The sequence below is a fragment of the Podarcis cretensis genome (genome assembly GCF_951804945.1).
Source record: "Podarcis cretensis genome assembly, chromosome: Z".
NCBI lineage: Eukaryota > Metazoa > Chordata > Lepidosauria > Squamata > Lacertidae > Podarcis > Podarcis cretensis.
In genome coordinates, this window is record NC_137184.1 from 1,728,004 (window position 1) to 1,741,880 (window position 13,877).

At 45.4% G+C, this 13,877-nt stretch overlaps 1 protein-coding gene across 2 annotated transcripts in view; it reads right to left on the minus strand.

The window, feature by feature from the left end:
- The window catches only part of LOC307207860 (carboxyl-terminal PDZ ligand of neuronal nitric oxide synthase protein-like), a 59,351-nt gene extending 45,769 nt beyond the window's left edge, over positions 1-13,582 (minus strand). Inside the window, exon 1 of one of the 2 annotated variants that reach the window (XM_079962087.1) lies at positions 13,353-13,582. In XM_079962087.1, coding sequence (XP_079818213.1) covers positions 13,353-13,463 — 111 coding nt within the window. In that variant the 5' untranslated portion in view covers positions 13,464-13,582. The remainder of the gene's footprint in view (positions 1-13,352) is intronic. The other variant, XM_079962088.1, reaches the window with a different exon arrangement.
- Between the last annotated feature and the right edge of the window lie 295 nt (positions 13,583-13,877).

A 13,877-nucleotide genomic window follows, 5' to 3' on the forward strand; every position in this document is an offset into this window, starting at 1 on the left:
GCGGACCATGCCCAGGAGAAAGGCCTCTGGTTTCTTCTGAAAGGTATATTTAAATACCTTTTTCATTTCATTATAAATCATCTCCCAGAAAGTCTTAATCCTTGGGCATGTCCACCAAAGGTGAAAGAATGTACCTTCAATCTCTTTACACTTCCAACATTTATTTTCGGGCAAATGATAAATTTTTGCAAGCTTGACTGGCGTCATGTACCACCTGTAGATCATTTTCATTATATTCTCTCTTAAGGCATTACATGTCGTGAACTTCATACCTGTGGTCCATAACTGTTCCCAGTCAGCCATCATAATGTTATGTCCAACATCTTGTGCCCATTTAATCATAGTTGATTTTACCATTTCATCCTGAGTGTTCCATTTCAACAGCAAGTTATACATTCTTGACAAATTCTTAGTTTTAGGTTCTAACAGTTCTATTTCCAGTTTTGATTTTTCCACCTGAAAGCCAATTTTCTTAACCAAATTGTAAGCGTTGTTTCACTCTTTCTGTAAACCGTTCTGAGGTCACCATTGGTTTGTTTGATTTTTACAATCAATTCCAAATAATTTTTTTTGGGGGGGGGACCTCAAAGCCATTTGGGGTCAATGTATCATCAAGCCCACCTGGGGGCGGATGAGAGCTGGAGTCCAAGACATCTAGTGGGCACCAGCTTGGCAAAGGCTGCCATGGGCACACCAGCAAACAGTGGATGGAGCACATAGGAACACTCAGAATTCAAGAAAGTGCCAAGAAGGGGGAGGCTGGCATTAGTGTTATAAATTCAGATATATAAGCTAGGTGCCAAATGGCACCTTAAATCCAGGTTGCAGTCGCCACAACAGAATGCCAAGGGATTAGACTAGAGGATCCCCTGGGTTGCTTCCCACACAAGAATTCTACGACTCTATGATCTCAAAAAAACTAAGATCATGGCCACTGGTCCCATCACCTCCTGGCAAATAGAAGGGGAAGAAATGGAGGCAGTGAGAGGTTTTACTTTCTTGGGCTCCATGATCACTGCAGTTTGTTACAGCAGTCACTAAATTAAAAGACGCCTGTGTCTTGGGAGAAAAGCAATGACAAACCTGGACAGCATCTTAAAAAGCAGAGACATCACCTTGCCAACAAAGGTCCGTATAAGTTAAAGCTATGGTTTTCCCAGTAGTGATGTATGGAAGTGAGAGCTGGACCATAAAGGCTGATCACTGAAGAATGATGCTTTTGAATCCTGGTGCTGGAGGAGACTCTTGAGAGTCCCATGGACTGCAAGAAGATCCAACTGATCCATTCTGAAGAAAATCAGCCCTGAGTGCTCACTGGAAGGACAGATCCTGAAGCTGAGGCTCCAAGACTTTGGCCACCTCATGAGAAGAGAAAAGACCCTGGAAAAGACCCTGATGTTGGGAAAGATGGAGGGCGCAAGGAGAAGGGGACAACAGAGGACGAGATGGTTGGACGGTGTTTTCGAAGCTACCAGCATGAGTTTGACCAAACTGCGGGAGGCAGTGGAAGACAGGAGTGCCTGGCGTGCTCTGGTCCAGGGGGTCACAAAGAGTTGGGCACAACTAAACAACAACAACATGATCTTAGCTACTGTATTGCTTGACTGTATCTTGCTCTTGCAACAATTCACTTGTCCCAATATGCAAGGAGGAGAAACACACACAGTGGAAATGGAATTAACTATGGACCAATGTAGGTCTTTAAACTGCGGCCGCCAACCTGGTGCCCAGAAATCTCCTCATGATTGCAACTGGACCTATGCCAGGAGCAAAACACATAATCCCAGGGCACCAGTTTTTGCTTTACTGGTCACCTGCAGGCCAGGTACAGAAGCAATACAGTGCCCTCTGTGGTGTAGTGGTTAAGAGCGGTAGTCTTGTAATCTGGTGAACCGGGTTCGCTTCCCCACTCCCCCACATGCGGCTGCTGGATGACCTTGGGCTAGTCACACTTCTCTGAAGTCTCTCAGCCCCACTCACCTCACAGAGTGTTTGTTGTGGGGGAGGAAGGGAGAGGAGAATGTTAGCCGCTTTGAGACTCCTTAGGGTAGTGATAAAGCAGGATATCAAATCCAAACTCTTCTTCTTTCTCTTCCTCTCTGGATGTTGGCGGACTCCAACTCCCACCATTCCTAGCCAGCCACTACCACACTGGCTGGTGCTGAAGGGAGCTGGAGCTGAAACAGTTGCTGCAGCTTATCCAGAAGATCAAGAAGGGAACCGCTGCCAAACCTGTTCTCCTGTTTATGCTGCAGGAGGGAACGTTATTTACAGGTATTCAAAAATTTAGAATATCATGTAAATGTTCCTTTATTTCAGTAATTCAACCTAAAAGGTGAGACTAATATATGAGATCGACTCATGACATGCAAAGTGAGATGTGCTTCTACTTCTCAGAGGTCCAATCTTGCTCAATTTGTAATCCTTGTTTTGCTGATTTCCTTGAATATTCTAATTTTCTGAGATTGTTAATTTGGAGTTTTCATAAGCTGTACGCCATGATCATCGCAATGATAACAAATCAGGGCTTGACATATCTTGCTTTGCATGTCACGAGTCAATCTCATATACAGTGGTACCTCGGGTTACAGACACTTCAGGTTACAGATGCTTCAGGTTACAGACTCCGCTAACCCAGAAATAGTACCTTGGGTTAAGAACTTTGATTCAGGATGAGAACAGAAATTGCGCCGCGGCGGCGAGAAGCCCCATTACCTAAAGTGGTAGCTCAGGCTAAGAACAGTTTCAGGTTAAGAACAGACCTCCAGAATGAATTAAGTACATAACTTGAGTTACCACTGTATTAGTTTCACCTTTCAAGCTGAATTAGTGAAATAAATGAACTTTTCCACGATATTCTAATTTTTTGAGTTTCACCTGTGTTGTTGTTGTTTGCATTTATAGCCCTCCTTTTTTCCAAGGAGCTCAAGGTAGCGGATATGGATTCCCACTTCCTCATTTTAACCTCACAACAGCCTTGCGAGGTAGGCAGGATCAGGACCCCCCAGATGCTTCCAGGCCCTGTTCCCCTTTCCAGCTCTATTTGGGCTCAGGGGCCTTTGTGGCAATCTGCAATCCGTCTTATCTCACGGAGACCAGACTCCTAGACACCTCTGGCACTTTAGGGTCTGCAGTCCAAGGCAGAGCTGTGCCACCCCCTTCCCCATGAAACTGTGAAACGTATTTCCTTCATAAAAAATGATGAAGAGCCAGTGCTCTCTGCCTGATGTGTAAGAATGTCAAATCACAAAGCAAAACAAGCACAGGGCTCTGTCCCCTAGAAGACTGCAATCTGCAGTAATGAGGGTCTGCTTCTTTTTCTTCTTCATTAATTAATTTATGACTATTATTATTATTATTATTTTATATTTATTAAATTTTCATAGCACCCTTCATCTGAAGATCACAGGGACGTTTGCAGCATTAATTACAAAATAAAAACACAAAATACATAACATAATACAGTGGCACCTCAGGTTACATACGCTTCAGGTTACATATGCTTCAGGTTACAGACTCCTGCTAACCCAGAAATAGTGCTTCAGGTTAAGAACTTTGCTTCAGGATGAGAACAGAAATTGGGCTCCGGCGGCGCAGCGTCAGCAATAGGCCCCATTAGCTAAAGTGGTGCTTCAGGTTAAGAACAGTTTCAGGTTAAGAACGGACCTCCGGAACGAATTAAGTACTTAACCTGAGGTACCACTGTAATGGGACACAGGTGGCGCTGTGGGTTAAAGCCTCAGCGCCTAGGACTTGCCGATCGAAAGGTCGGCGGTTCGAATCCCTGCGGCGGGGTGCGCTCCCGCTGTTCGGTCCCAGCGCCTGCCAACCAAGCAGTTCGAAAGCACCTCCGGGTGCAAGTAGATAAATAGGGACCGCTTACCAGCGGGAAGGTAAACGGCGTTTCCGTGTGCGGCTCTGGCTCTGGCCAGAGCAGCGATGTCACGCTGGCCACGTGACCCGGAAGTGTCTCCGGACAGCGCTGGCCCCCGGCCTCTTAAGTGAGATGGGCGCACAACCCCAGAGTCTGTCAAGACTGGCCCGTACGGGCAGGGGTACCTTTACCTTTACCTTTTACCACTGTAATAACAACAAAAGCCAATAACCCTGAATAATAAGGGGGAAATTGATGTACTGAAATCACTGTTCCCCTCCTCTCAGGAACTGATCATTCTCACGATTGTCCATCAGAATATCACTACTCAAGCAATGAGAGGGAACAATGTTTTCCCAAGACTATAATCTCCCTCTTCTATGAAGCACTGATGACCTTGGCTTTCTTTACCCTATTCTTGTGCTTCACCACAAGTTCTGTTCGGGGAATCTTTATTAAATACCAAGGCACTCTAATAGTTAATTCCAGGCTTGCGGAAGCTTGCAAGATATAAGGAAATCTGAAGATAAACATCTGCATTCCTTTAAAAGCATGAGCACCATTGTTAATAACAGACTGATAAACCACACATTATTATTATTAATAATAATATTCTTACTATTACCATTTTAAAAGCCCGCCCACCCTCTGAAATCAACAAGATATCCCTTTGCACCTTTCCCATTTTTTCAGATATTTTCTAAAAGTGCTAATGTGCTTCTGGGCTCAAACTCCTTCAGAAAACACCACTCTCTGTGTTACATATTCGGCATGGTTTTGCTCAGAAACTAGCTTGGCTCAATCCCACAGGGCTTAAAACTATCTAGCAACTGGGTTCTAGGACTGCAATCTTAGGATTTATTGTGGTTTTGGGAACAAAGACAGAGAGGGTTTGGCAAGGGAAGATTCCCAGCCAGGGAGGGGAGCTGGCTATTTTAAAAAGGAAGAAAGCAGTGGCACAGCTTGAGAAGGGGGAGGGGGCAGATGACAGTGTCCGGCATCTAAAGCATCTCTCTCCCCCAGCCCCCACTCCTGCCCTCCAAAACACCCATTATTGTCTCCGAAGGTCAGTCTTCACACAGCTCCTCCCACCATCCTGCTGCCCCCAGAACGCCTTTAATGCAAGGTTGGGCCCATAAGAGAGGTCAACATCGCAAGACGCTCTTGGAGCTCATCCCTGCACAACTGGCAAGCATTTACAAATTACTTTTGCACAAGATAATCACATCCTGATTTGGGTTCTCTCTGCACCACCTACACTGGGAGACTAGCTAAATACAGGTCAAACGGTCAAATCAAATTCCACGTGTCCCTTCAGAGTGACACAGAACTATTTGCAGGGCAGAACTGAGGTTTTCTTGCCCATCTGCTGAGCACAGTTGTAGCAATAAACAGCTGGCAAAAAATACCACTGCCATTCTGCCATGTGAAGGGTTCTGTATAGCTTGGAAGCTTGCGTTATTTTCAGACGCAAATGGGATTTTGATACCAAGCTGGTATCAGCAACTGGCTGCCCAGGCAGGCAAGAACATGATTAGAGGCTCCAAGGAATATTAGACTTTGTTGGAGCTTTGGGGACATTTGGATTTGAAAGGAGAATGAAACAAGATTTGGAATACCCCATAGGCCTTACTTTTAAGTACGGAGGATGGGCTGGAAGGAAGGTGGATGCTGTTGGGTTGGAGCTTCCCCGAGATTTGGCTTTGAATACTAAGGACTATCAAAAAGACTGGCAGAGGGTACATGAGAGAGATTTAAGAGCCTCTGATGTAAGATCTCCGGCTGATGGCTTCTTGAGATTGATGGACTTATGTTGGGGACTGAAACCGGGAAGGGGGGATGGGTGGAATGGAAATTGGGATCTCAAAGGGTATATAATATAAACTTGTTTCTTTTTGTTTGTTTTTTGTTTTTTTGTTAAAGAGTTGGGAAATTCGTGGAAGGGAATTTTTTTTTTCGACCTTAGAGAAACGTCTCAAGAATAAGTAATGATATATAGGTTTGGATGAGAGTAAAGATTGGATAAAGTAAAAGTGGTTTTTTAAAATAAATTAAATAATGAAAATAAGGTTGGAAGGATTTGCAGAAATAACGATTTGAACTAGAATACAAAAATGGGAGGTGTGAGGAAGTCAAGGAAATAAGCAAAGGAAGAAAGTTATGCAAAGGTTTAATCTGGTCTTTTTTCTTTTTTTTTCTAAGTGAGGGTATTTTTCTTTTGTGTTGTTGGTGTATTTTTTATGTATTGTGTATTTTTCCTCTTTTCTTTTTTTTCATTTTGTAACTTTTAAACTTTGAATAAATATTTTTTTAATTTTTTTTTTTAAAGGAATATTAGACTTTGTTTTCAGTCCTCTATAAAGCTGGGACCTAAATGCTGGAATCACTTAAATGCCACTTCAAATGCAAATATTCACATTACACTTCTTAAATTTTGCCATGGAAACCTTCATTCTCTAGGCTTAAGAAGAACCAGTTCTCCTTCTGCTCTGCTTGATGAAGAATTCTGTGTCGGCAACACAGCCTGCATATTCTTCCCCCAGATTTCAAGACCCACAGAGCTATTCATAGGACACATGTGGCAGCACACAACCATCACACCAGTCTCAATTCAGACAAGAAGATGGGGCTGAGGCCTCAAAGGCACGATCACCAGATTGGCAAGCAAAAGTTCCCAGACTCATTCCTTGGAATCTCCAAGTAGAGACTAGGGAGAACCGTTGCTTGTCAGATACTGTGCTGGATGGATCAAGGGTCTGACTGAGTATTAAGGCAACTTCTGAAGACTGGATCCTGGCGTGAGGAAGTTTTCCCCACCACCACCCCAGAGCAGGTTCCTAAGGATTCCTGCAGGGAAAATGCCCAACAGATTTAAACTCTGAAAACCCGAGAAGATTAATTTTGAATATGAAACCATACTGAGCAGGATAAGCCAGTTTATATGGAACAAGATCATACAACCGTTATGACCTCTTGAATCTGCGCCCCTTCACTCCCTGAATAAACCTCCTTGGCTCCATCCGATTAGGATGTAATTAAAAAGAAATTGGTTGCCCCGACTCTCTTGACTTTGTTTTTCCCTCTGTAAATGACATCGCAGATCTTTTGGGATAAACGCATTTTGACTGCAGGGTGTGGGAACAGCCAGTTCCAAACACTACAAGAATAAAAGCCAGAGTCCTTTTAAATTTGGCTGGAAAGACCTGCAGGTCAGCTGATGCTCTTACACGGATTCATGGAGAAGGAGAGGGCTAGCCATCTCGGCTCTGCAGCAATGCTTCTGAATCCCAGTTTCTGGGACCCACAGGAGGGGAAAGGGCTGTTCTTACCTCTAATCTTGCTTGTGGGTTTCCCACAGGGCATATGGTTGGTCACTATGAGAATTCTGGACTACTAATTGTAACTGTCATTGCAGAGTAACTCTCTGAGCATAGCCTGGGACCTGGGACCACACCAGAAACGACTGTTGAATCTATACCTATGAACCCCCGCTCCTGATGCCCCACCAGCCCAAGCAGCCTTTTCTGGCAACCTATTATTCTGGCAGATAAATAGGGACCGCTTACCAGCGGGAAGGTAAACAGCGTTCCGTGTGCTGCGCTGGCTCACCAGATGCAGCTTGTTACGCTGGCCACGTGACCCGGAAGTGTCTGCGGACAGCGCTGGCTCCCGGCCTCTTAAGTGAGATGAGCGCACAACCCGAGAGTCTGTCCAGACTGGCCCGTACGGGCTGGGGTACCTTTACCTTTACCTTAAAGGTAAAGGGACCCCTGACCATTAGGTCCAGTCGTGACCGACTCTGGGGTTGCGGCACTCATCTCGCTTTATTGGCCGAGGGAGCCGGCGTACAGCTTCCGGGTCACGTGGCCAGCATGACTAAGCCACTTCTGGCGAACCAGAGCAGCGCACGGAAACGCTGTTTACCTTCCCACCAGAGCGGTACCTATTTATCTACTTGCACTTTGACGTGCTTTCGAAGTGCTAGGTTGGCAGGAGCAGGGACCGAACAACGGGAGCTCACCCCGTCGCGGGGATTCAAACCGCCGACCTTCTGATCGGCAAGTCCTAGGCTCTGTGGTTTAACCCACAGCGCAACCTACCTTAGCACATGGTTAACAGTGGCTCAGTAGTAGAGCACCTGTCCTGCATGCAGAAGGTCCTACGCTAAATCCACTACCTCTCCAGGTTAGGGTGGGAATGTCTCTCATCGACAAAACTGTAAAAACCACTACTGTGTGCCTGTCAGTGTGGACAACGCTGAGCTAGATAGGCAGTGGTTGGCCCGATTTTGTAAAAGGCACACCCCCATGCTATTGTCAGGCAGCTGGGAGGCAGGTAGCCCTGTCAATCTATTATTGCAATTATATTTATTTATATGCCGCTTTTCTCCCAGGCTGGGACTCAAGGTGGCTCACACAAATTAAAACAACACAGACAAAATACAAAAGAGAGAAAGAGAGCTAAGAATGTATAAAAGAGAGTCGCCAAGAAACTCTTTTAAAACAGTATATAAGAACATAAGACAAGCCTGCTCTTCTCTCAGTGGCCACCCAGATGTTCCAGCGGAAAGCAGGATCTGAGCCCAAAAGCATCACTTGCCTTCCTGTGGCCTCCAGCAACTGGTAAGCATTCAGAAGTTAGTAATAAGAACACCTACTACTGCCAAGTTACCCAAATATCTCCCAGGAGATCCTAATCTACCTTCTTGCTACCTGTGTGCTAAGGAGCCCCCCCCCAAGGAATGCAACAAGTGAGGGATCACTCACACCCCTTCCCCTGGGACTGCTGCTCTCCAGTCTGGCTCAGGAACAGGGGCTCGGACCATGTACAGCGGTGCAACCTTCCTGCATTGGGGCCAAGAATCCATCTTGATCAGCACCACAATTTAAGCAACGGGCAGTTGCACGTTTTGAGGGATTTCCACAAGCAGAGAATAAAGGGCGTACTCTCTCCCCCGCTCTTTGCAGCTGCTGCTCCCAGCACCCAGCATTCAGAAGCAGACTGCCGCTAGATTGAAGCTTTACAAGCACAGTTTGCTATCATAATAAATAGAGAAGTAGAATGGAATATAAAGAAATTGAGACAAAGAAATTTTGAATTTGTGAATAAATCAAGAAAATGGCTTGCATGGCAGATAAAAAAAAGGAAGGAACAGAACACAATAAATAAGATTACAGTAGAAGGAGAAGAGGTAACCAATCCGAAGGAAATTAGAAAGGGGTTCTTGGATTATTATAGAAGACTATACAAAAATAGAGAAAGAAATAACTTGAGGAAAATAGAGAGATATCTGAAAGATAAAAAGGTGCAAAAGATCCCGACTGGGAAAAAAGAGCAACTGAATACCCCAATTGAAATAGAGGAGATAAAAGAGGCGATTAAAGAATTAAAAAGGGGAAAAGCTCCAGGGCCGGATGGATTCACCGCTTGCTATTATAAAGAAATGGAACCTACTTTGATAATGCCATTGAAGGAAGTGATGAACAACATCTTAAGAGAAGGAGAAATTCCGGAAACATGGAAGGAGGCATATATTACATTTATTCCAAAACAGGATTCAGATTTAACCCAAGTCAAAAATTATAGGCCGATCTCACTCCTAAATTTAGATTACAAGATATTCGCTGCGATTCTTGCAAAGAGGATGAAAAAGATTCTATTAGAAATTATACATAAAGACCAGGCGGGCTTCCTTCCAAGCAGACAGATGAAAGACAATATAAGAAATATAATTAATATGATGGAATATCTGTCTGTTAGGATTGATAAACAAGCCACAATGATGTTTGTCGATGCCGAAAAGGCATTCGATAACATAACATGGGATTTTATGTTGAGAAATTTAGAATATATGGAGATTGGTAAAGAGTTTCTTAACGGAATAAAAGCAATCTACACAGAACAAAAAGCCAAACTGGTTATAAATAATGTAGTCACAGAAGAAATAAGGATACAAAAAGGAACAAGACAGGGATGCCCACTTTCACCGTTACTTTTTATAACGGTATTAGAAGTTCTTTTGAATTCGATTAGACAAAATAAGGAAATAAAGGGTGTGACAATCGGTCAGAACAAATATAAGATCAAAGCGTTCGCAGATGACTTGGTAATAATGATTGAAGAACCAACAAGTACGGTAAAAGAAGTTTTGGAGGAAATGGAACAGTTTGGAAGTGTGGCAGGTTTTAAACTAAACAAGAAAAAAACAAAAATGATTGTGAAGAATATGGATCAAGATCAAATAGAAGTAATGCAACAACAAACACAAATAAAGGTAAAGGTAAACGTACCCCTGCCCATACGGGCCAGTCTTGACAGACTCTGGGGTTGTGCGCCCATCTCACTTAAGAGGCCAGGGGCCAGCGCTGTCCGGAGACACTTCCGGGTCACGTGGCCAGCGTGACATCGCTGCTCTGGCGAGCCAGAGCCGCACACGGAAACGCCGTTTACCTTCCCGCTGGTAAGCGGTCCCTATTTATCTACTTGCACCCGGAGGTGCTTTCGAACTGCTAGGTTGGCAGGCGCTGGGACCGAGCAGCGGGAGCGCACCCCGCCGCAGGGATTCGAACCGCCGACCTTTCGATCTGCAAGTCCTAGGCGCTGAGGCTTTAACCCACAGCGCCACCTGCGTCCCACAAACAGAGGTGGTTAAAAAGGTGAAATACCTGGGAATATGGATAACTCCCAAAAATATAGATTTATATAAAAATAACTATGAACCAGTTTGGAAGGAAATAAAAAAGGACCTAGAGGTGTGGGGAAAACTGAAATTGTCACTCTGGGGAAGGATCTCTACAATTAAAATGAATGTGCTTCCAAAGATATTATTTTTATTCCAGACTATCCCTATAATTAAGGGGAGTAAGATTTTTAAAGAGTGGCAAAGAGCGATTTCAAGATACATCTGGCAGGGCAAAAAGCCGAGAATTCAATTTAAATTGCTAACAGATATAAAGGAAAGAGGAGGCTTTGCCCTGCCAGATTTGAAACTGTATTATGAGGCATCATGTCTTTGCTGGATGAAAGAGTGGATTAAACTAGAGAATAACGAATTGTTGGATTTAGAGGGGTTCGACAATAGATTTGGATGGCATGCCTATTTATGGCATGAGAAAAGGAGAGTCCATAAAGGCTTTGAGAACCACATCTTCCGGGGTCCTTTAATTGAGGTATGGGACAGGTATAAAAACCTATTAGAACCTAGAACACCACGTTGGTTATCACCTCTAGAAGTCATGAGTGTAAAGAGAACTAATATGAGAAGTAAATGGATAACATATGGTCAATTGTTATTTAAAGAAGGAGGAAAGTGGAAAATAAAACCATATGAGCAGGTAAAAGAACATGTATATGATTGGTTGCACTACTTCCAAACAAATGAGATGTTTAAGAAAGATGGCAAAGAACGAGGTTTAACGGATAAGGAATCGAAATTTCAAAGTGAGGTTATAGATAATGATGGTAAAAATTTATCTAAAATGTATAGGCTGTTGTTAGACTGGAATTTGGAAGATGAAGAAGTTAAGTCGGTGATGATTAGCTGGGCCAGGGATGTGGGTCATAATATACAATTTGAGGACTGGGAGAAACTATGGAAGGAGGGTCTAAAATTCACTGCTTGTATGACGTTAAAAGAAAATATGATGAAGATGTTCTATAGCTGGTATATGACACCGGTAAAACTGGCAAAAATGTACAAGACATGCAATAGGTGTTGGAAATGTAGGGATAAAGAGGGTACTTTCTACCACATGTGGTGGGAATGTAAGAAAGTGAAAGACTTCTGGGAGAAAATATACAATGAGTTAAAGAAGATCTTAAAATACACATTTATAAAGAAGCCAGAAGTCTTTTTGTTGGGAATAGTAGGAAATGAGATAAAAAGGAAAGACTGCAAATTCTTTCGATATGCAATCACAGCCGCAAGAGTGTTACTGGCCCAGAAATGGAAACAGCAAGAAATACCGATCGTGGAAGAGTGGAGAATGAAATTGTTAGATTACGCAGAGCTAGATCAATTGACAGGGAAGATTAGATACTTAAGAGACCAAAAGTTCATCGAGGACTGGGGGAAATTTGTGGAATATCTGGAATATTTAAGTGAAGGACAGATGACGCTTAAGGGATTTAAAGAAGCACTGTAAAAAAGTAAGAAATATTGTCTAAAGGGAATAGGAAAAAAGAGATAAATAATGTCAATATAAATTTGAGAAATGTGTAATTAAAATTATGACTATGGATGATTTACGGAACAGCTGAGGGAAGTCCAAAAGAGAAATAAGTTATGAAAATGATGTGAAATTAATGTATTTTGTTTTGTTTTGTTTGCTGATGTTGATTAATAAAAATTATATGGAGAAAAAAAAAGAAGCAGCAGACTGCAGCTACACAGAGAGGTTCTATTTAGCTACAAGGCAATGGAGAGATCTGCCGGATCAGACCAAAGGTCCTTCTGGTCCAGCACTCGGTCCACAAAAGCAGCCAGCTGGATGACCCCAGGAAGGTTGTTAGCCTGCAAGCGATGTTTCCAGAGGGCACACTGCCCCTGCACATGGAGGCTCCATTTTAGGGGCTATGACTATGGCCACCTAGGTGGGAACCTAGCCCCCTTCCCTAAGTGCTAGGAGTAGGGAGCCTGAGCTTGGGGAGGGGGTGCACATTTTCAGGTAGGTTTGAGCCCCAGCACTTGTCTGACACATGCCGGCCAGTGCACAAGGCCTGCAGGCTGCCTTGGGGGCTGAAACATGGTCAGAGGCTCAGTGGGCTTGGATGCCCAGGTGTGGACAGTGTGCCTAGGGGGCTCAGGTGCCCCCCCCCCCACCTCACAGGCACATGAATTTGCTGCATTCTCCACTACCAAATAGAAGGTGAAGGAAAGAGTTGTCGCCTCTCTCTTACAGGACTTCTGTACCTGTAACAACTTCTACGACAGGCAGAAATCCTAAACAAGGAATTATTCCCAGTCCCTGGATGCAGGAATGATGGGGGAAAGCTGCACCTGTGAGATTCCTGCCTTCTTAGGTGTTGGATCAAAGGCTACAATCTGAAGCACTCTTGCTACTGGGAGCAAAGGCGGTAGGCGTCTGTAAACATGCAAGGGGTTCGCTGCCTAACGCGAGCCAGAAGCTCTGCACATGTTCTTGGAACCCCTTTTCCTCAGCGCTCCGAGTTACGGCTTTGATCGGGGAAATCGCAGGACCTTCCTAGTTAAACACGCCGCAGGGAGGAGGAGAGCTGCTTGCCAAGGAATCAAAGCGCGTCTTGAGAAGCACTCTGCACATGCACGGGCAGACCTCTTTCTTTAGAGGTGACAATCTGCGCCCCACGGCTGCGGGTACTGGAGGGAACCCGGCTGGGATGTCGCCAGACGGGGTGGGGCGGTGGGACTGGACCTCCGGCCTGGAGGAAGCAGCGGTGGCAGCGCGGGATCCCGTGCGTAAAGGCGCGCAAAGGCGCCTGCCACAAACCCCCGGCTCACCTTGGCCTGGAAGTGGATCCCGTGCTGGAAGGCTTCCTCGTTGTGCAGCGGCACCCGCGAGTCTCCGGCATCGTCCACCAGGTTGTAGCGGTTCTTGAGCTTGACCGGCATCTTGCAAGAGCATCGCCCGGCCGCCCCGACGGCGAGTCCCTGCCGCGCGCGCGCGCCAGCAGCCGCCGCCGCAGCGAAGAGCAGGAGGCAGGAGCCGGGAGCGCAGCGCTCGGCTCGCCCAGGACCAGGGCGCCGAGGAGGAGAAGGAGGAAGCTCCTCCCGGCGTCTCCCTCTTCCCGAGTGATGCGGTACGTTGGGGCGGAGCTGAAGCGAGGCAGCGGCTGCGGGCACCGGGAATGGAGGCGACGGGGGAGAAAGGGAGGAAGGAGGCGGGCGCGCCGCGGGACCTCCCGGGGCGGAAAAGGGGACCTCCTGCAGGCGGCGAGGGCGGAGGCAGGCAGCTCAGAGACATGCCCGATCCTGCTTGGTTTATTTTGTGTGTTGGGGTGGTTTTTTTGAGGGGGGGGGTTTGCT